Raw genomic sequence first — 21,505 nt, forward strand, 5'->3', positions numbered from 1 at the left:
ATAAATGGGAAGGATTCTAACAGATTTTTCAGTGAACCTCTGTGGAAAAAGGTGAATGTGAAAGAAAGGTGAAGGATAGTAATTGGAAATTGTATTAATGTGAGCCATAGATACTACAGGTCTTAAAACTCTGACAACTTTAGAAAAGGTTCAAACATTTACTTAAAATTTAAAAAGGACATTTATCATATTTTAATATACCGTCATGACAGCAGAGTAACATCAAGATAATTTCACATTTTAAGCTCATAGTATGTTACAGTAAAAAATAATAAAGAGGAATTAGCAACTTCAGATTTTTAGATACACAAAGCTACAGTAAATGTTATATATATTTTAGACCATGTAGTTTTCAAAGTAATTGCTAGTCTTGATCAAGTTTTTCACTTTTAGTGTGATTCATACATTTTCTTCCACATCTGAGGAGCTAAAGACTCTGTGATAAAAATGCTGATTCATAGATCACATTTAACGTATGAGAAAGAAACTGCAAGAAAATGCACAAAATGTCCTACAATATTAGATGTAAGCACTTATTGCCATAAAGGGGGTTAGAAATGAAGATGAATTTGAAGAGATTTCTCATTTTGTTTGATGTTTGTAAAAGCACATCTACATTATTTTGTTAACGGATGCACATTTACATTCATTTATTTATTTACAAACACATTATTTAATAAAGAAATGAGCACTTTTAGTAATTACATAGAAGTTTCAGAAGGCAGGCCAGCCTTCATTTATTTAATAAAGTCGATATAGTAAAATGTAATATTATACAATGTCAGCTTCATTCACTGTAACATATATCTTTATGCATTTACAACATTAAGATATATATCAGAAGAGTGACATGAATATTAAGATAATGTGACTTCTGAGAATGTGATCTTAGACACACCATTAAAGTGTCTGCTGTAAAAGCATTGGCAGATGAGACATGATGGGCAGAGAAGAGCAGGGTATAAGACACACATGGACAGCCAATGGTAAGCAATTGTGTTTGTCAGGTTTTACAAAAATTATTTTATGGCAGTTTAATCTTTGCCATCTTACATACACTATCTTTTTGAAGTACAGAATTATAGGAAGTCTCTTTTAAAAAAATACATTATTTTTTAGTATGTGTAGCAAATGATTGAGATAAAACCGGCCTATCAGTACATGTAAATGCTACCATCATTCTCCGTGAATTTTAAGCAACAACGTATTTTACTTGGTCTTTTCATTTATAAATGAACTAGCTGTGCTACCTGTCTAAGATGGTTTGAAATCTAAATAATCAACATAGAACTCAATAGTAAACATTTGCAGCCCACCATTCATGCATATGTTTCTGTTATATAGCATGACGATTGCAATGGGATTTATTAAAGGTGTATGTACATGACTAGTCCAGGGAATTCAGGATTGTCGGATGATGAACTCTGATCAGCACATACAACATTTTGTAGCTTTTACACATTATCGTTGATCAGTTGTCATACCCATCTAAGATGGGTTGTAATCTAAGTAATCAAAGTAGACCTCCACCTTGTTGTTTGCAGTGTACAATCTACTGGAGTGTATTTTGTGATGCATGTAGTAATAAAATGCATTGCATTTATCATTCCAACAGATGGCACATCACAAACATTTATACTAATAAAATGCCTTACAACAAAAGATTAGGATACACCACCTGTTAGAATCACAAATATAATGCATATGTTTCTATTATATGTTTTTTAGTGTGGGATCTGTAAAAGCAGTGATAATGTTTGTGATGCACCATCTATTGGAATGCAAGAGACATAGCAACTGGACAGACATACAGACACTTATCCTTTTATTAAGGTTTGACTGAATGTCCAAAGTAAATAATATAATCAGATCTGCCATACAAAGTGTTCTTACTTATATGAGGTTCCACTTCATTGTTTGGTTTGCTGTTTGCATATCGATTCTTGGAGTGTGGGTGCTCTTCTGAGGAGTGGTGCAGTGGTAGGGCTGCTGCCTCACAACAGCAAAATTGTAACTCTTGTGTTTAGGACAAGACCCTCCATATTATAACTTTGAAAACCACTGGAACCAAGACCATCCCTTCTGTTAGATATCGAGAACTGGAAGTGCTTGCTGTTCTCAGTAAAGACCTTTCTACTCAGTATCCTTTGTGCCATTGATAGACAGATACATAGAAAATATTTTGCCAAAGTCAAATTAATTTTCTTCAGTGGCAACATAAAATAATGTGCAAAACATAAAGTGTAAACTACTACATGATGTAAGTACAAGATCCATAATTATATATGCCAAATATCTCCAGTGAGTTCAGGGTCAGTCTTGTAATACCACTGACTTTCCTGACCAAATTATTAAGGTTTACGTCAGCTGTAGAGTGAGTGTTACCATTCTCCAGCAGCATGGAATATCCAGTCATTGTGGAGGAGTCTGAGTGGGGCACTTGAAGAAAACACATTGGCCCCAGAGACTCCTACAGGTGGAGCTCTGTAATCTGGCAACTTTTGTTCCTAAGCAAAAGTCACTGTCTTGGTGCTTTATGTTAAATTTGGAAGAATTTATTTGGAATTATCATGGGTTATTTTTTAGCCACCATTAAACTGAACAAACCTCTATACAGGTGCTGGTTATAAAATTAGAATATCATGACAAAGTTGATTTATTTCAGTAATTCCATTCAAAAAGTGAAACTTGTATATTAGATTCATTCGTTACACACAGACTGATGTTTAATCAAATGTTTATTTCTTTTAATTTTGATGATTATAACTGACAACTAATGAACGTCCCAAATTCAGTATCTCGGAAAATTAGAATATTGTGAAAAGGTTCAATATTGAAGACACCTGGTGCCATACTCTAATCAGCTAATTAACTCAAAACACCTGCAAAAGCCTTTAAATGGTCTCTCAGTCGAGTTCTGTAGGCTACACAATCATGGGGAAGACTGCTGACTTGACAGTTGTCCAAAAGACGACCATTGACACCTTGCACAAGGAGGGCAAGACACAAAAGGTCATTGCTAAAGAGGCTGGCTGTTCACAGAGCTCTGTGTCCAAGCACATTAATTGAGAGGCGAAGGGAAGGACAAGATGTGGTAGAAAAAAGTGTACAAGCAATAGGGATAACCGCACCCTGGAGAGGATTGTGAAACAAAAACCCATTCAAAAATGTGGGGGAGATTCACAAAGAGTGGACTGCAGCTGGAGTCAGTGCTTCAAGAACCACCACACACAGACGTATGCAAGACATGGGTTTCAGCTGTCGCATTCCTTGTGTCAAGCCACTCTTGAACAAGAGACAGCGTCAGAAGCGTCTCGGCTTTGGACTGCTGCTGAGTGGTCAAAGTTATGTTCTCTGATGAAAGTAAATTTTGCATTTCCTTTGGAAATCAAGGTCCCAGAGTCTGGAGGGAGAGAGGAGAGGCACAGAATCCACGTTGCTTGAGGTCCAGTGTAAAGTTTCCACAGTCAGTGATGGTTTGGGGTGCCATGTCATCTGCTGGTGTTGGTCCATTGTGTTTTCTGAGGTCCAAGGTCAACGCAGCCATCTACCAGGAAGTTTTAGAACACTTCATGCTTCTTGCTGCTGACGAACTTTATGGAGATGCAGATTTCATTTTCCAACAGGACCTGGCACCTGCACACAGTGCCAAAGCTACCAGTACCTGGTTTAAGGATAATGGTATCCCTGTTCTTGATTGGCCAGCAAACTCGCCTGACCTTAACCCCATAGAAAATCTATGGGGTATTGTGAAGAGGAAGATGCAATACGGCAGACCCAACAATTCAGAAGAGCTGAAGGCCACTATCAGAGCAACATGGGCTCTCATAACACCTGAGCAGTGCCACAGACTGATCGACTCCATGCCACGCCGCATTGCTGCAGTAATCCAGGCCAAAGGAGCCCCAACTAAATATTGAGTGCTGTACATGCTCATACTTTTCATGTTCATACCTTTCAGTTGGCCAACATTTCTAAAAATCCTTTTTTTGCATTGGTCTTAATTGATATTCTAATTTTCCGAGATACTGAATTTGGGACTTTCATTAGTTGTCAGTTATAATCATCAACATTAAAAGAAATAAACATTTGAAATACATCAGTCTGTGTGTAATGAATGAATCTAATATACAAGTTTCACTTTTTGAATGAAATTACTGAAATAAATCAACTTTGACATGATATTCTAATTTTATGACCAGCACCTGTATACATGTACCTAGCTGACCAAAAGCAGGAAACGTAAATAAACGAGGGGTACTAATCATAATGAAATAGATGTTTCTATATAGGTATAGTAAATGAAGTAATTAAACAACTAATACTCATCATCGGTGGCGCAGTGGGTAGCGCTGCTGCCTCGCAGTTGGGAGACCTGGGGACCCGGGTTCGCTTCCCGGGCCCTCCCTGCGTGGAGTTTGCATGTTCTCCCCGTGTCTGCGTGGGTTTCCTCCGGGCGCTCCGGTTTCCTCCCACAGTCCAAAGACATGCAGGTTAGGTGGATTGGCGATTCTAAATTGGCCCTAGTGTGTGTGCTTGGTGTGTGGGTGTGTTTGTGTGTGTCCTGCGGTGGGTTGGCACCCTGCCCGGGATTGGTTCCTGCCTTGTGCCCTGTGTTGGCTGGGATTGGCTCCAGCAGACCCCCGTGACCCTGTGTTCGGATTCAGCGGGTTGGAAAATGGATGGATGGATGGATACTCATCATGCTCGAAGATAAGTCTATAAATGTTAGTTATTTAGTTAGTTATTTTAAGAGAGGCCTGCTTGGCGCTTCAGTAATGAAGACTGCACACTTTGCTGATGTTTCACTAGGACATATGGCTAAGATGATAATGAAACATACATGAAAGAGAAAGACCTCATCAGATAGGGACACCAGTGTGCGAAAGCAAAGCTTCTTGAAGGTGTTGTTCATGCACTGGTTAGAGAAATCAGAAAAGCAAGTCGGGATCATTTGAGAACAGTCACCAATCCATAATATATATTTCATTAAGAACACTCCTGCAAAAACTTTGTGCAGAGGAATACATTATGATTGGACTTATAGAGCATAAATAACTTTTTTACATTTAAAAATGTACTTCTGTGGGTAAACTTTTGCAGAAGCAATTGTTTTTTATACAATTTGAAAAAAAATATATATTAACTGTTATGGCTACTGTCTATCCTTCCATCCATCCATCTGTCAACTCTCTACACTAGATTCAATTAGGAATGCCAATCCACCTAATCTGCATGTCTTAAATGTAAAGCAGCTCCAGGTGATTGCATTCGCCATATGGTGAGAAAAATAATGATGATAACAAGATCACAGTGCTTTCATTCTGTCCTTTAATCACAGATGCATGTGAAGTATATTTAAATACTCACATAATTTAATAAATAGGCAGCAACGTGAGGTACCTTTATAGTTGGGTGCTGATTCATTGCTGGATGCATGTTACACTAATGCTCTGCTTCGAATTTACCTATCGCCTCACAGATGTAGTTTTTTAAAGTTATGAGTCAATTATCTACTACACATCATAAAAAGTAACACAGATTTGATATATAGTATGTGTCCCAGAAAAGCCATTCCTTAGTACAGGGCGTCACACACATGCAGTACGGATGTAAGCATGTCTAATTGGACTCTAGCTGAAGCAGGGTGTACAGTACTGTAGCTCACACATACTGTCATTTTCATTTGAGCTCTTTTGAAAGTCTTGCTGATGTTTCACACATGACAATAAAAAATGAAATTACCTTTATTTATAAGCAGTATGCTTTTGTCTTAAATTCCTGAAGGGATGAAACAGCACTTAATAGCTGTCCTGAAGCATGTTTATCCCACTTGCTGACGGAGAGTAAATGTTGTGCATTATATTTTTAATTTACATAAAATGATTCACTTATGATTTCTTTCGGCATTGTTTTTATTAAATTTAAGCCCTAGATTCCTTAACAGTCTTTTCCTCCGTCAACTTAAAAAAACAACTTTTATTATGAAGGTTTGAAATAAAATTGGGCAGCACGGTGGGGTGCAGTGGTAGTGCTGCTGCCTTGCAGTAAGGAGTTTGCATGTTTTCCCCGTGTCGGCATGGGTTTCCTCCGGGTGCTCTAGTTTCCTCCCACAGTCCAAAGACATGCAGATTAGGTGCATTGGTGATCCTAAATTGTCCCTAGTGTGTGCTTGGTGTGTGCCCTGTGGTGAGCTGGTACCCTGCCCGGGATTTGTTCCTGACTTGCACCCTGTGTTGGCTGGGATTGGCTCCAGCAGACCCCCGTGACCCTGTGTTCGGATGTAGCGGGTTGGAAAATGACTGGCTGAAATAAAATTACATTAAACATAGATTTCACCACAAAAAAAAAAACAAAACAATTTTGATGTCAAAAGAGGAGACTCCTAAGAAAATCGTCTGCAGCCTTAACAATGCACCTATTTTAAACAAATTAATACATCAGTATGGAGTTGTTTATAATAGCAATAAAAAAACATTTTATTTATAGCACCTTTGCCATACTCAAAGCATTAGTTATTTGATGGCTTGAAATAAAATGATGTCAAATAAACTGTTCAATGCAATTAAATTATTGGCTTTTAGACAGCCAAAGATTAAAAAAAGAGTTATCCAAGAAACACCACTGCAATCAGACCTTTTATAAATAAAATAAATCAGTATGAAGTACTGAAGTTTCACTCAAGTATACTCTAATCATTCCAAAAAAAAAGACAGTTTTTATTATTATGTATTTATGAAAGATCACTGCCCTATTATTGCCCAGTTTATTTGTTGTGTTTATTTTGCCATTTACCAACATATTCGGTCTAGTTACGGTATGTTTAATTTCTCTTGTATATATTAAAAAAACATATGGACATTAGTACAGTTTCTATATTTTTTATTATATTTTCTTATTTTGATACATAAACAATCTTTATTTTATATTTTGCAAGCACCATCCCAAATCACTTGAGTGTAGGCTTGAGTGCGTCCTCCTCCATCCTCTACACCCTGTTCACCCATGACTGTGTCGCCTCCCACAAAGATAACTTCATCCTAAAGTTCGCAGATGACACCGCAGTGATGGTGGGGATGAGGAGGCCTACAGGAGGGAGGTGGCCAGCCTGGTGTCATAGTGTTATGACAACAGCCTCACCCTCAACACAGACAAGATGAAGGAGATGATAGTGGACATGAGGAAGGAGAGGAGACCTCACCGACCACTGTTCATCCGAGGGCTTGAAGTGGAGAAGGTGAGCAGTATTAAATACCTGTGCGTCTACATCAGTGAGGACCTCACTTGGACACTTAACACCACAGACCACACAGCTAGCTGGTCAAGAGGGCTCAACAGCGGCTGTAGTTTTTGAGGAGGCTGAGGAAGTTTGGTATGTCGACTAAGATCCTCGGCAACTTTTACAGCTGCATTGTTGAGAGCATCTTCACCAGCTGCATCACCGTGTGGTACGGCAACACTACTGTTATTGACAGCAAGCTCCTGCAGAGAGTGGTAAAGACTGCTGAGAAGATCACCAGGACCCCACTGCCCTCTCTGCAGAGCATCTACAACTGCAGAGTCTGCAGGAGAACTGCCTCGATCCTCAGGGACCCCACCCACCCCCAACACGAACTGTTCACACTTCTACCCTCAGGCAGGAGGTATAGAGGTATGAAATGCAGGACTCCCAGGCTAAAGAACTCTTTCTTCCCTAAGGCCATTAGACTCCTAAATAACTGACTGGAGTTTATAACCGTGGTTCACCTCAATCTATCTACCTCACATAATTGTATTTGACTTGTCCATCACAAACCTACCTGCACATTACACTTTAAACTTCTATTCTGTTTTTATACTTTATTCTGCCTTTGTTACTTATTATTTATTTGCTACTTATTAGTTATGTTTATTTTTATACGCTGGTTTGTTAACCATTGGCATTTGGTGTGGACAGCAAGAAAGAATTTAATTGTACTGGAATTTTACAGCCGCTTGTATTCGCGATCTCGTTCTTTCGGTCACTACCCATAGCTCATGACCATAGGTGAGGGTAGGAACATAGATCGACTGGTAAATTGAGGGCTTCGCCTTGCGGTTCAGCTCCTTTTTCACCACGACAGACCAATGCAGAGCCCGCATTACTGCAGATGCCGCACTGAACCGCCTGTCGATCTCACGCTCCATTCTTCCCTCACTCGTGAACAAGACCCCAAGATACTTGAACTCTTCCACTTGGGGCAGGATCTCGCTACCAACCCTGAGAGGGCACTCCACCCTTTTCTGGCTAAGGACCATGGTCTCGGATTTGGAGGTGCTGATTCCCATCCCAGCCGCTTTACACTTGGCTGCGAACCGATCCAGAGAGAGCTGAAGATCACGGCCTGATGAAGCAAACAGGATAACATCATCTGCAAAAAGCAGTGACCCAATCCTGAGTCCACCAAACTGGACCCCCTCAACGCCCTGGCTCCGCCTAGAAATTCTGTCCATAAAAGTTATGAACAGAATCGGTGACAAAGGGCAGCCCTGGCGGAGTCCAACTCTCACTGGAAATGGGTTCGACTTACTGCCGGCAATGCGGACCAAGCTCTGGCACCGATCGTACAGGGACCGAACAGCCCTTATCAGGGGGTCCGGTACCCCATACTCTCGGAGTACCCCCCACAGGATTCCCCGAGGGACACGGTCGAATGCCTTTTCCAAGTCCACAAAACACATGAAGACTGGTTGGACAAACTCCCATGCACCCTCCAGGACCCTGCTAAGGGTGTAGAGCTGGTCCACTGTTCCGCGACCAGGACGAAAACCACACTGTTCCTCCTGAATCCGAGGCTCGACTATCCGACGGACCCTCCTCTCCAGGACCCCCGAATAGACTTTTCCAGGGAGGCTGAGGAGTGTGATCCCTCTGTAGTTGGAACATACCCTCCGGTCCCCTTTCTTAAAGAGGGGGACCACCACCCCGTTCTGCCAATCCAGAGGCACTGTCACTGATGTCCATGCGATGTTGCAGAGGCGTGTCAACCAAGACAGCCCTACAACATCCAGAGTCTTTAGGAACTCGGGGCGTATCTCATCCACCCCCGGGGCCCTGCTACCAAGGAGTTTTTTGACCACCTCGGTGACCTCAGTCCCAGAGATGGGGGAGCCCACCTCTGAGTCCCCAGGCTCTGCTTCCTCATTGGAAGGCATGTTAGTGGGATTGAGGAGGTGTTTGAAGTACTCCCCCCACCGACCCACAACGTCCCGAGTCGAGGTCAGCAGCGCACCATCCCCACCATATACAGTGTTGACACTGCACAGCTTCCCCCTCCTGAGACGCCGGACAGTGGACCAGAATCTCCTCGAAGCCGTCTGAAAGTCGTTCTCCATGGCCTCCCCAAACTCCTCCCACGCCCGAGTTTTTGCCTCAGCAACCACCAAAGCCGCATTCCGCTTGGCCTGCCGGTACCTATCAGCTGCCTCCAGAGTCCCATAGGACAAAAGGGTCCTGTAGGACTCCTTCTTCAGCTTGACGGCATCCCTCACCACCGGTGTCCACCAACGGGTTCGGGGATTGCCGCCACGACAGGCACCGACCACCTTACGGCCACAGCTCCGGTCAGCTGCCTCAACAATAGAGGCACGGAACATGGCCCATTCGGACTCAATGTCCCCCACCTCCCTCGGGATGTGGTCGAAGTTCTGCCGGAGGTGGGAGTTGAAGCTACTTCTGACAGGGGGCTCTGCCAGACGTTCCCAGCAGACCCTCACAATACGTTTGGGCCTACCAGGCCTGACCGGCATCCTCCCCCACCATCGAAGCCAACTCACCACCAGGTGGTGATCAATAGACAGCTCCGCCCCTCTCTTCACCCGAGTGTCCAAGACATGTGGCCGCAAGTCCGATGACACGACCACAAAGTCGATCATCGAACTGAGGCCTAGGGTGTCCTGGTGCCAAGTGCACATATGAACACCCCTATGCTTGAACATGGTGTTCGTTATGGACAATCCGTGACGAGCACAGAAGTCCAATAACAAAACACCGCTCGGGTTCAGATCGGGGGGGCCATTCCTCCCAATCACGCCCTTCCAGGTCTCACTGTCATTGCCTCCGCAGGGTGTCTGGGCTTTCCCTTAAAGATAGGGTGAGAAGCTCAGTCATCCGGGAGGGGCTCAGAGTAGAGCCGCTGCTCCTCTGCATCGAGAGGAGTCAGATGAGGTGGCTCGGGCATCTGATCACTATGCCTCCTGGACGCCTCCCTGGTGAGGTGTTCCGGGCACGTCTAACCGGGAGGAGGCCCCGGGGAAGACCCAGGACACACTGGAGGGACTATGTCTCTCGGCTGGCCTGAGAACGCCTTGGGATTCTCCCGGAAGAGCTAGAAGAAGTGGCCGGGGAGAGGGAAGTCTGGGCATCTCTGCTCAAACTGCTGCCCCCACGACCTGATCTCAGATAAGCGGAAGAGGATGGATGGATGGATGGATGGATGGATGGATGGATGGATGGATGGAATTTTACAATGAATTTTTTTTTCATTGTACAAGAATTTTCATTGTGTTTCCTTACTGTGCATATGACAATAAACTTTGAACTTGAACAGTGTGTGGGTGCGGATTTTTTTTTTCTTCCCCCAAATAATTTCTCAGTTTCTAAGGAATTTAGAAATAATTATATTATCTGCCATAGCTTTAAATTATTTATCATCTTTTGCCATTTTCTTTTTAATTTCCCCTTTCCACATTGTCTCTGTAGATAGCAATCTGTTAAATGATAAAACTCCTGACTCTCACCCTGTTTCTACCACTGCTCCCATTTCTGCAGCTGCCCAACCTAACCTTAACAAGCTTTCAATGTATCCAATGGCTGTTCTGTTCAGCAGTGCCTCTTTCTGTAATTTGTTTGTCAAAATGCACCTGGGAGGCCTAGCAGAATACGTGCAGGGGTTTGCTTGTTTTTTAGGATATTTCTGGCATGAGAAGTTAAGTCTATCACAGTACCATTGGATGAATGTGCAAAACTGGGTGCTGGCCTCTCAACCAAACTGTCCCATCCAGTTGTGCATAAACTTTTTTGACTTTTAGACTTTAACTTATTTAATTTTCACCCTAAAAACACAACTCTTCTTTGTTAGTGTTCAAGAAACAACACTAATCACCTAATTTATACCAAAAAGGAAACAACAGTGTAGCATAAGCACTTATTCATCCAACTCACTCTGATTCCATTTTGTAATTAATAAGTACAAACAGGAATAAAAACAGCATCTTTTATAGTTTTTGAATAGTCTTGAGGTATTTTTTTTAACATTTGTTTATCAGTTATGGGGTAAACTGACCGTTTTATTGTAGTTTTGAGCCTGAATTGTTTGCTTACTAAGTGAAAAGAAATTCATATTTACAACACTTCTGGATTTTTCATAGATTGCGTTTTATCTAGAACATTTAATAAATACTTGGTCTTTAACATCTATCGGCCTGTTAAGGAAGGTGAATGTTTGAGCAAAGTTCATTAATGGAATAGTCTGGATTCTAAGCAATGTTTTATACTTGGGGTCCCTGGTCTGGAGCCTCACACCCTTTGTATAAGATGGTGCTTTGGCTACCAATTAGACCTGCATAGACGTTTACAATTGGCGGGAGCCAACCAGTGAAATAAACTAATGGTAAAATTATATAATTTTATTATACTGGAAAACAAGCAGGCGTTATTGGTCTATCTTCTTCTTCTTCTTTTGGCTACTCCCGTCAGGGGTTGCCACGGCGTATCATCCTCTTCCATATCTTTCTGTCCTCTGCATCTTGTTCTGCTACAACCATCACCTGCATGTCCTCTCTCACCATATCCATAAACCATCTCTTAAGCCTTCCTCTTTTTCTCTTCCCTGGCAGCTCTATCGTTAACATCCATCTCCTAATATACTCAGCCTCTCTCCTCTGCACATGTCCAAACCAACATAATCTCGCCTCTCTGACTTTGTCTCCCAACCGTCCAACTTGAGCTGACCATCTAATGTCCTCATCTCTAATCCTATCCATACTCGTCACACCCAATGCAATTGTTATCATCTTTAACTTTGCCACCTCCAGCTCTGTCTCCTGCTTTCTGGTCAGTGCCACCTTCTCCAACCCATACAACATAGTTGGTCTCACTGCCATCCTGTAGACTTTCCCTTTCATTCTTGCTGATACCCGTCTGTCGCAAATTACACCTGACACTCTTCTCCACCCTGCCTGCACTCTCTTTTTCACCTCTCTTCCACAATCCCCATTGCTCTGTATTGTTGATCCCAAGTATTTAAACTCATTAATCTTCACCAACTCTACTCCCTTCATCCTCACCACTCCTCTGACCTTCCTCTCATTCACACACATGTATTCTGTCTTGTTCCTACTGACCTTTATTCCTCTCCTCTCTAGAGCATATCTCCACCTCTCCAGGGTCTCCTCAACCTGCTCCCTGCTATCGCTACAGATGACATCAACAAACATCATAGTCCATGGGGACTCCTGTCTAATTTCATCTGTCAACCTGTCCATCACCATTGCAAATAAGAAATTTTTATAATAAGAAGAAATTATTGCTCTGTAGTGGGCACAAATCCTTCCAGATTAACGTTGGAGGGTTTCTTTTCTGGTTTCTGGTTGGATGGTTTCATGTTTTTGTTCAAGTCAAGTTTTGACTTTGCATGCGTTTTGCGCTCTGACAGTTAAAAAGGAGCGCTATGATGACAGGTACATCTGGTGCTTTTGTGATTAAAGTTATATATGAAGATTGTTTAAAAGTTTATAATAAACTTGGAATTTGAATATTTGGATGGTGTATGTGTTTTGGTATTTGTTACTGTATTTATTATGTTTTATTTTTGTCTCAAATTTTAATGAAGTGTAGCGTATGGTCACATTTTTAACGTTTTTTTTCTTAATGAAACATGTATGTGAGTGGAATGATTTGTGCTTTTAAATGTTCCTGTTGTTCTTTATTGCTTGGTAAATTTGTTAATGAACGTGTCTTGTTTTTACTTTATTTTAATATTTTTAAAGTGTGTCTCTTGCACTCTTAACAGTTAAACCTTAGCACTATGATGAGAAAGTGACTGAATAGGCTACATGAAATGATTCATAGTTTTTTATTTACTAAGTGCATTCTTTAAAAAATGCTTGAAAGAATTCTGTGGCACTGAGACATTTTTGAGACTTTTGTCTATTGAAGAAATTCAAAGTAGTCTTTTTATAACCAACACTTCAAACTTTGTGGAAGTGCATTCAGCATTACCATCCAGACACTGACCGCGGCTGTGTAGATTCCACACTCACGGGTGAAATTGCAAACATAATCGATGCACTGTGGATTCCACTGACAACTACTGTTTGTGGTTGAGTGCTTTTTGCACATTATTTTTGATATAAATATTATAGAACTATATGGTTTATTTATTTATGAAGTGTTGTCCCTCAGTTTATCAGAGGTTGTCTTGAGACTAATATTTAAGAGTAAAATGTATATGTAAAAGCTGAATCTACTCTCTCCTCATTCATAAAAATTCCAAAATAAAATGGTGTTTGTTGGTTTTTGAGTCTGTTCCTGAACAAGAAAACTGACGTATATTGTATGGCCTGGGTTAGACTTGAGATTCCCGGCCTGAATAAGCTTCCCAGTCCGTCCCTGCTGCCAATGCTAACTATGACACAGTAAAATGAGCATCTGCTGCATATTTGATAAAATCATCATGGCACAGAACAGCATCAAACTATAAACTGTGACCAAAACAAAAGCAGAAATAAATAGCATGATAAAAAGTGAGAACATGCATGTAACCACCACATCCTAACAATTTCAAATATTTCATTTTGTCTATATTGTTATTTTAATTTAATTCTTTCTTTCTTTTTGCAACAACTTCACTTGCTTTTCTGTAAAAGAACAGTTTCCTGGTCTTAAAAAAAAGTTTCAAAAAAGCTATTAAGTGAAAACAGCTTTTTGTTTATTATGGAAATCAAAAACCATGCACAGCAATAATACTAACTCATTGTACACAAGTCGAGCCAAGCAAATGAAAAAAAGGTTAATTTTGCAATTAACATCTCTAAAATAAATCCATATTTTTACAAGTGAGAGTAAAACAGAAATTACATTTTGTTTGTTTAACAAGTAGTAAGGATAAGAAGCGTAACTATTTCTAAATGAGTTTGTGGAAGTTTATTTCACAGAGCCGAGGAAAATGAGTTCCTCTGCCAAATTACACAACTGCATTTATAACACGCTAAAGCCAAGATCTGAAACTCTGCTAAATCCTTTGCTGGAATCTAAATGCCCACTTCAGGGTCTGCTAGTTTTTTTTTTTGACATATTTTAAATAAATGTGTATAATTAAATACGTCAGACACCAAGGCACAGGAGGAACATATTTTCACGTTTAACAGTTTATTCAGGTTGTTTTTTATTATTAATGTTTACCATTTAATTACCAGTTTGTACTTAGATTTTCCTCTGACGCTCATGAGAAATACTGGTAATTTTGAAAATGATTAAATGAAGCAGAGGCATCTTAATGAAATACACAGGGAGTCTGCAGAGGATTTAATTAAAGGATGTACAGTATATTCCAGAACTAAATGTCATGTCTTACCAATTTTGGCTCGGCACGATTTTCTATCTGATTGTATCAGGTAGCCATCTGTACAGCTGCATCCATATGAGCCATAAGTGTTCATGCAGGTCTGGCTGCATGTCCCATAGGCAGCACATTCATCAACATCTAAAAAGAAAGAATAACAGCCTTTAGAAAAACTGAATGAATTCCAAACAGTGCTAAAAAAGCAAAGCCAATAGCTTTTTCTTTTTTTTTTTTACCAGAATGTAAACAATTGTTTGCAAAACAAGCTGTCGTCAAAACACATTTAAGGTATGCATTTTCAAGTTGGAAAAGTTGATAATATGTACAGTTCTTACAGGTGATGTAAACACGTTTCTTGTGTTTTGTCATAATTTAGCAGGCACTGAAATAATTTAAAAGAATGAGTACGGTGCACAGGCTACCCACAGCTGGCATCACTTCCTTCAATCTGGGACGTCGATAGAGGTAAACCCAGATGGACTGGGCAATGCAGACTCATAACATAGCAGGAGTAGCTGAAAAATGTGCAATGCTTTTTATTTTCTACAACAAAGTTTCCAAATCAAAAGTGCAGTGCAGATTCTTCTAGAAATAATAACTACATAGTTCTATTAGAGAACATATTAGAGGTTAAAAAACATAAATAATCAATAAATAATCCAATGCTAAAAATGGTGTTAAAAATCACTCCCTGTATCTGTCCATTAAAACCAATATGAGCTTCAGTACTTCTTTCTACAATGTACCACATCCTCCACTCACCCTGTCACGTCTCCTCAGTAACATTATATTTCCTCTAGCAAGCACAGTCATCCCTCAGACCTGACTCGTGTTCCCTCGACCATTCCATGACCTTCAGAGGGGAACCCCACAGTCCCTGCTCCTTTCTCCTGCCGCCATCCCTTGGCCTTGAGCGGGAACCCACTCAGAGCGGATGGCTGCTCCAGCTCCTTGAGTATTCAGCAGGAGTGACCCTGCCGTATGAGTGCCATCTGCTTGCCCCTCTCGAGGCCACTTCCTGACTGCTTGCCTCCATACTATCAAACAGACTAAGCCGTGATCCTGTCTCTTTTCACTTTCATCTCATTTGTTCTTTCTGTAACTTTCTTTGTCTTTCTTTCTTTCTTTCTTTCTTTCTTTCTTTCTTTCTTTCTTTCTTTCTTTCTTTCTTTCTTTCTTTCTTTCTTTCTTTCTTTCTTTCTTTCTTTCTTTCTTTCTTTCTTTCTTTCTTTCTTTGATCTCTCTCCCACAGTGTATCAGTGTTGACTGAAAACCGAAAATGTACTCTGGTAGTGTGGATTCTACTATACAGTAATCCCTCGCTATATCGCGCTTCGACTTTCGTGGCTTCACTCTATCTCTGATTTTATATGTAAGCATATCTAAATATATAACGCGGATTTTTCGCTGCTTCGCGCTATTCTGCGGACAATGGGTCTTTTTACTTCTGATACATGCTTCCTCAGTTGGTTGCTATTGGCAGATGGCTGAGAAGCTACCCAATCAGAGCACGCAGTTAAGTTCCTTTGTGCTGATTGGCTCAGCGACGGAGCACAGAATTCAATTCCGCTGCGTTAACCAGGAAGTCTCGTCTCGCTCATTCAGCATCAACGTGCTCCTGCTACTGCTTCAGGGGCCGTGCCCAAGCGCCAACGGAAGATGCTAACGATTTCCGAAAAGGTAAAAGTTTTGGATATGGTGAAGGAAGGGAACAGCTACACCGCTGCAGGACGCCATTACGGAATCAATGAGTCCACGATTCTTTTTTATTTAAAAAAGAGGAAAAGAATATAAGATCTATGGCTGCAGTGTCCTTTAACCAGGGTGCAAAACGAGTTGTAAGTGGATATAATAAGGCGGTAGTCCGGATGGAATCTGCTTTAGGGATTTGGATTGAAGACTGCCGGAAGAAGAACAACTGAGGTACTACACAGTCACCGAAGAGGCTCCTTTAGCAGAGCTGTAACGCTCTCCTTTGTTGTGCAGTAAAATTAAACTCATCGTTATTGGACATTGTTGGTGAGTAACATAATTAATTTTCTACGTACAGTACTTATTACATGTACATGGTTTAGTGTCACTGTACACACATTTTACTGTATGCAATTTTTCTTGCATTGTACGTATTTATTGCTGGTGGCCTGTCTGTCATAATGGCTGTAACATATGTGATATCGGAGACGCTTGATATCTACAAAATAATATTTAGGTTTTACTGTATATAAACAGTGTGTTTACATACATAATTTCAATGAATCTTACCTAATACAGTATCTAAGAGAATACAAAGGGTTTATGCTGTATAATTGTGCGGGAAATGTTTATAAGAGTGTGGGAGAGTTTATAAGGGCATAAAATAAAAATAACCATATGAACATATGGTTTTTACTTCACGGATTTTCACCTTTCACGGGGGGTTCTGGAATGCAACCCCCGCGATCGAGGAGGGATTACTGTATAATAAGGTCTAAGGTCTGTGTGAGTGTGCCTAGTCCCTAGTCCCTCAGAGCAATCTGATTGCTCAGTTTGGCTTTGGTGACATAATCAAAAGGAAGAGTGAGTGTGAGACACACAAGGAGAAGAAAGGGTATAGGAGGCAAACTGTGACAGTTTCCTTCAAAGACAGAAACCAGACAGGAGTTGTGTAAGATGCCCCAAAAATAATGACAGTCTGAGAATCAAGCTTTACAGGAATCTGCTCAAGAAGGAGAAGTGCTGGTCAAAGAAGTTCAGACACATGTGGATACAGAGGAAAGACGCCGAAAGTACATGTAGGGCTAGAGATGGCAAATATTCTTAAACTATTCTATTACCTAATGGGTTGGATAATGGTTGGATGGATGGATATTACCTATCTTTGACATGTAACATGGCTAGTGTATACAATAAAATAAGGTAGCTATGGAGAATGCTATCACTTAGGATATGTATTAATTAAAAGAATCGGATATGCAATCTGCAAACAAAAAATAGTGCTACCTTGTACTTCTGAGCATCATGACACAGATCATCCATATTTTGTGACACATGCCCACTTAGACACATTCCAACTGAATGCCAACTTCCTTTAAAGTGCAAGCTGATCGCCTCCTCCCATCAGTGCACTCTTGGTGACTGCTGGAAATTGATGTCCTCATGGAAGCACTACCATAGCTTCATTATAATAATGGCCTTGCTTTTTCAACAACAATAAAAGCCTAACTAGACCAGTGACTTCACTTCCCATGTGTACAAGGTACAGGACATGCCTCTAAAACAAGAAATACAATCTAGGAAAAAGCATAAATTACCATAAACTGTCCAAAGTTGAGGTGTTCAAAAGAAATGTAATGATTTACTTCAAAACAGTTAAAGTCTAAATATTCTGGCTTGCATTAGAAATTTGTTATTTTCACCCTCTGATAGAGGTCCATAGAGGGTTAGATCCATATTAAAGGATTAAAAACCAAAAATATCATCATATTTCTAATCACCGACCTCGAAAAAGTCTAAACCAATACCTTACAAGCTCATGTTTGAAATTTTCCATTCTTATCTTCATGGGAAATTAAGAAAAAATATTATCACATTTGTGATCATCAACCTAGAAATAGCATAAAATGACACTCCACGTGCCATATACTGTATTACTGACCACCATTTTTTCAAAGTTTTGAGAAAAAGAGTAACTTTGACCCCTCACACCCAATTAGGGAGTAAACCCCTAGGGTGAGTTGACGTGGCATGCAGAACTTCAAATCTGCATTATTTTTTCTTCAGGCACATATTGGTTTACTCTTTAACATAAAGGTGAAATGTCCTGCATAATATATGGTCCAAGGGTAGCCTATGAAATAGAGTTTTCTTTGGATCTGGAGGGCCAAAAAAATAGGGGGGAAACCCAAAAACTTCAACATCTTGCATAACTAAGCATTAAGAGGAGTCAAACAGTATTCATTTAATTTGGGAGTTTTCTTGTACAAGTGAGTCAGGAGGCGTTCATAAGTCACTCACATGAACACAGCAAGATATGGCTAGCTTGATGCTGTTTCTAACCTGAACACTGTTGGTATCAGACCCTCAGCAAACACTGCCAGCTCTTTGTTATCACTGAATCGCTCAAAAAAAAAAATCTAAAATTTCATTATTTTGCAAAAGCACTGTGCTATTTTGCAATAATTGTGTTATTTGACAAAAGAATTGCATTATTTTACAATAATCATTGTGTTAATTCACAAAAGTATTGGATTATTTTCCAGTGTTGCAGTGGTTATCATTGTCCATGCACATGCTTCGATAAGTCTACAGAGAGCTATTGGCAGGAATTAAGCACACACATAGCTTGCAATCAAGTGATAAAAATGAAACAAAATTTATATTTATATATTTAATTTTAATCACTTTGAAATTCAGCCACTCTCTTTCCTCTATTCTGATTGGCTGTGTGATTGTATCCTGCAAAGGACTGGCCATCCATAGCAATTGTTTCTTGCTGTAAACTCAGTGCTGAATTATTACATTTAATAATTTAAATTTAGTCCTCAGAACATGCAGGATTAAATGTATACCTTTAACATTTGTTCAGTTCTTATCACTTTATTACACACAATGCTCGTGCTAGAAGGCTGGAAGATGTTATTATTGACTCTAGTGGCAATGTCTTTATGAAATAACACAACAATTATTATGAAATAACAGAAATATTTGCAAAATAACTGATTAATAGTTGTGAAATAACACAAAATGTTTTTGCAAAATATAATCTTTTTTTTTCAAGTAGTGGAAAAAAGCTTCCGTAGAGCTGTTCCTCCACACTGGCAAGTACTAAGACTGCTTGGGGCTTAAATTATGCTTGTTTCTTTTGAAAGATTCCACCCTCTTTCTCAAGTCCTTCTAATTTAAAAGATAAGCTTCCGTTACTTGTTGTAGGTCTGATGGAACTTAGACACCAATCCCCATCCAGCCTATTAAGGTCTGTCTGCCCGCTGCTACCATAACTTCTCGCAACCTCCTTAATTGGGACGGAGTGATTTATAACATCATAATTTTAATTTATTTTCGAAGAATCTGCACAATTTAGATTTTCAGGCTTTTGGGGAGTCCATACATTTAATTAGGGAGTCACCTGCATCCCCCCAAATTTTGCACCTCATTTACTTTGTATTTGTTACATTGTATTGATCCCCGAGTGGAAATAGTCTTTTCACATGAACTTTAAAAAGCAAAAACAGAAGAGTGCTACAATTCTTAACAATCCCAGATAATAACCTGACAGAAGAGGAAAACGGATGTCTTTGCAATTGCTTCATTCTCCTCAGATCACACCCCATCACACCCTATCTCACTTGGAGTCATGTGAGATATACTGTACACACTGCTTAAAATTTACTGCTAAGTGCAATACACATGCAAAACATTAACCATAGTGTGTGCAGTCTACACCAGCAAGTGAGTGTACAGTGTTTGCAAAGAAAACTGAAATGACATGATGTTGTACGGTGATTATTGTTGCGTTTGTATAGATGAGATGGCTGCTGTGACATCGAACACAAATGCACACGGCCACACCCAACATGCGATGTTACCATGTCATAACTATTCTGATCCCAAAAAATAACAGAAAATCTCAACAGAAACAAAACATGAAAATAAATGGAAAATGTACTAAACATTAGGATAGTAATCAATGTTTTAATTGCAAACTCATTTTTGAACTACTAAAGAATAATCAAACTCTGATCGTCATAAAGCATGTTTCTACATCTCCCAATGACTCAGTCAATACCTAATATTTATTGGAGGTAGTTTGTTCTGCAGCAAACACAAAGTCTTTATGAACTCAAATAAATTGTACTACTGTAGTGTTTAAAGTTTTATTTTTGATATTGATATTAGGAAGTTTTTATTTTTCAGCTTCTCAAAAGAAAATGTCAGTTTATTGTGTGTTTTACAATAAATGAGCAAGTCCATGATGACCGTATTATTTTCCTACATCCTTTGCTGATATCCCACCCAACCAAATAAAGTCCCCCCTACTGAACAATTTAAAGTATTGAAGATATGTGTTAGTATTTGATTAAAAAAACTAATTAAACAATAGAACAACACAATGTCATTTAAAACTGAATAACTACAATACTTTCCAATATTACTTAATAATGTTAGAAGAATCTGAGTAAACTTTGCATACTTCTTGATATACTGTGACAGTAATAAAGTGTAACAAAGAGCTGCCAAGAGAATCTGAAGATTGTGTTTGCCTTAATTATTTAAATACTTTAGGCTGCAACTGTTCTTGTGAAAAGTTAGATAGAATATACTGGTTTCCAAGTTAGTAAAACAGTTTTAAAGTTAATTTAAAATTTTACTGGATCAAGACTGGGGGTTTATGTGTTTGCTTTAAATCAGATATTTAGCAGTAGTGGCATTTGGTACTAATTTAGCAAAGACCTAATTAAAATCTAACAGGTAAGTCATGGGCATTAAGAAGTTTTACATGCAAAGTAGAAAGAATATGGTGAAAATAAAAGCCTCATTTTTACTAGGGTATTATTATAGAATAATGGAGATGTATATTCACAAACCTGGCAAAATTTCAGTATTTACAACTACTTTACACAATGTGGTGTATTGTTACAGCACTGTTGTAACCATAAAGTGTGGACATAACATTTTGATCCTTTAGTAAATAAATCTAACACGATAGATGTGACCTTTCAAGTTAGTTATGTAAAGTTCAACCTCTGTTATATTATGTAGTTATGTATACCATCCCTCGGTATGCCTTCAAAACAGTCAACCATCATCACTGGGACTGCACTCAGGTGGTTTGGGTCCTAACTCTCGGGCACCTAACATGTGTCCTGGTGGGAAGAGATGTCAAGGGTGCAGCAGGCCGGCATGGAAGTGTCCCAAGTATGGGTGCTGGGTTCTCTCTTCTTCCC

At 39.7% G+C, this 21,505-nt stretch overlaps 1 protein-coding gene across 1 annotated transcript in view; it reads right to left on the reverse strand.

The window, feature by feature from the left end:
* lrp1bb (low density lipoprotein receptor-related protein 1Bb) overlaps positions 1 to 21,505 on the reverse strand; it is a 2,167,948-nt gene that overhangs the window by 1,128,010 nt on the left and 1,018,433 nt on the right. Inside the window, exon 5 of the mRNA XM_051931086.1 lies at positions 14,595 to 14,723. Within this exon, the coding sequence (XP_051787046.1) occupies positions 14,595 to 14,723 (129 nt within the window). The remainder of the gene's footprint in view (positions 1 to 14,594; positions 14,724 to 21,505) is intronic.

Source organism: Erpetoichthys calabaricus, chromosome 8 (genome assembly GCF_900747795.2).
Source record: "Erpetoichthys calabaricus chromosome 8, fErpCal1.3, whole genome shotgun sequence".
NCBI lineage: Eukaryota > Metazoa > Chordata > Cladistia > Polypteriformes > Polypteridae > Erpetoichthys > Erpetoichthys calabaricus.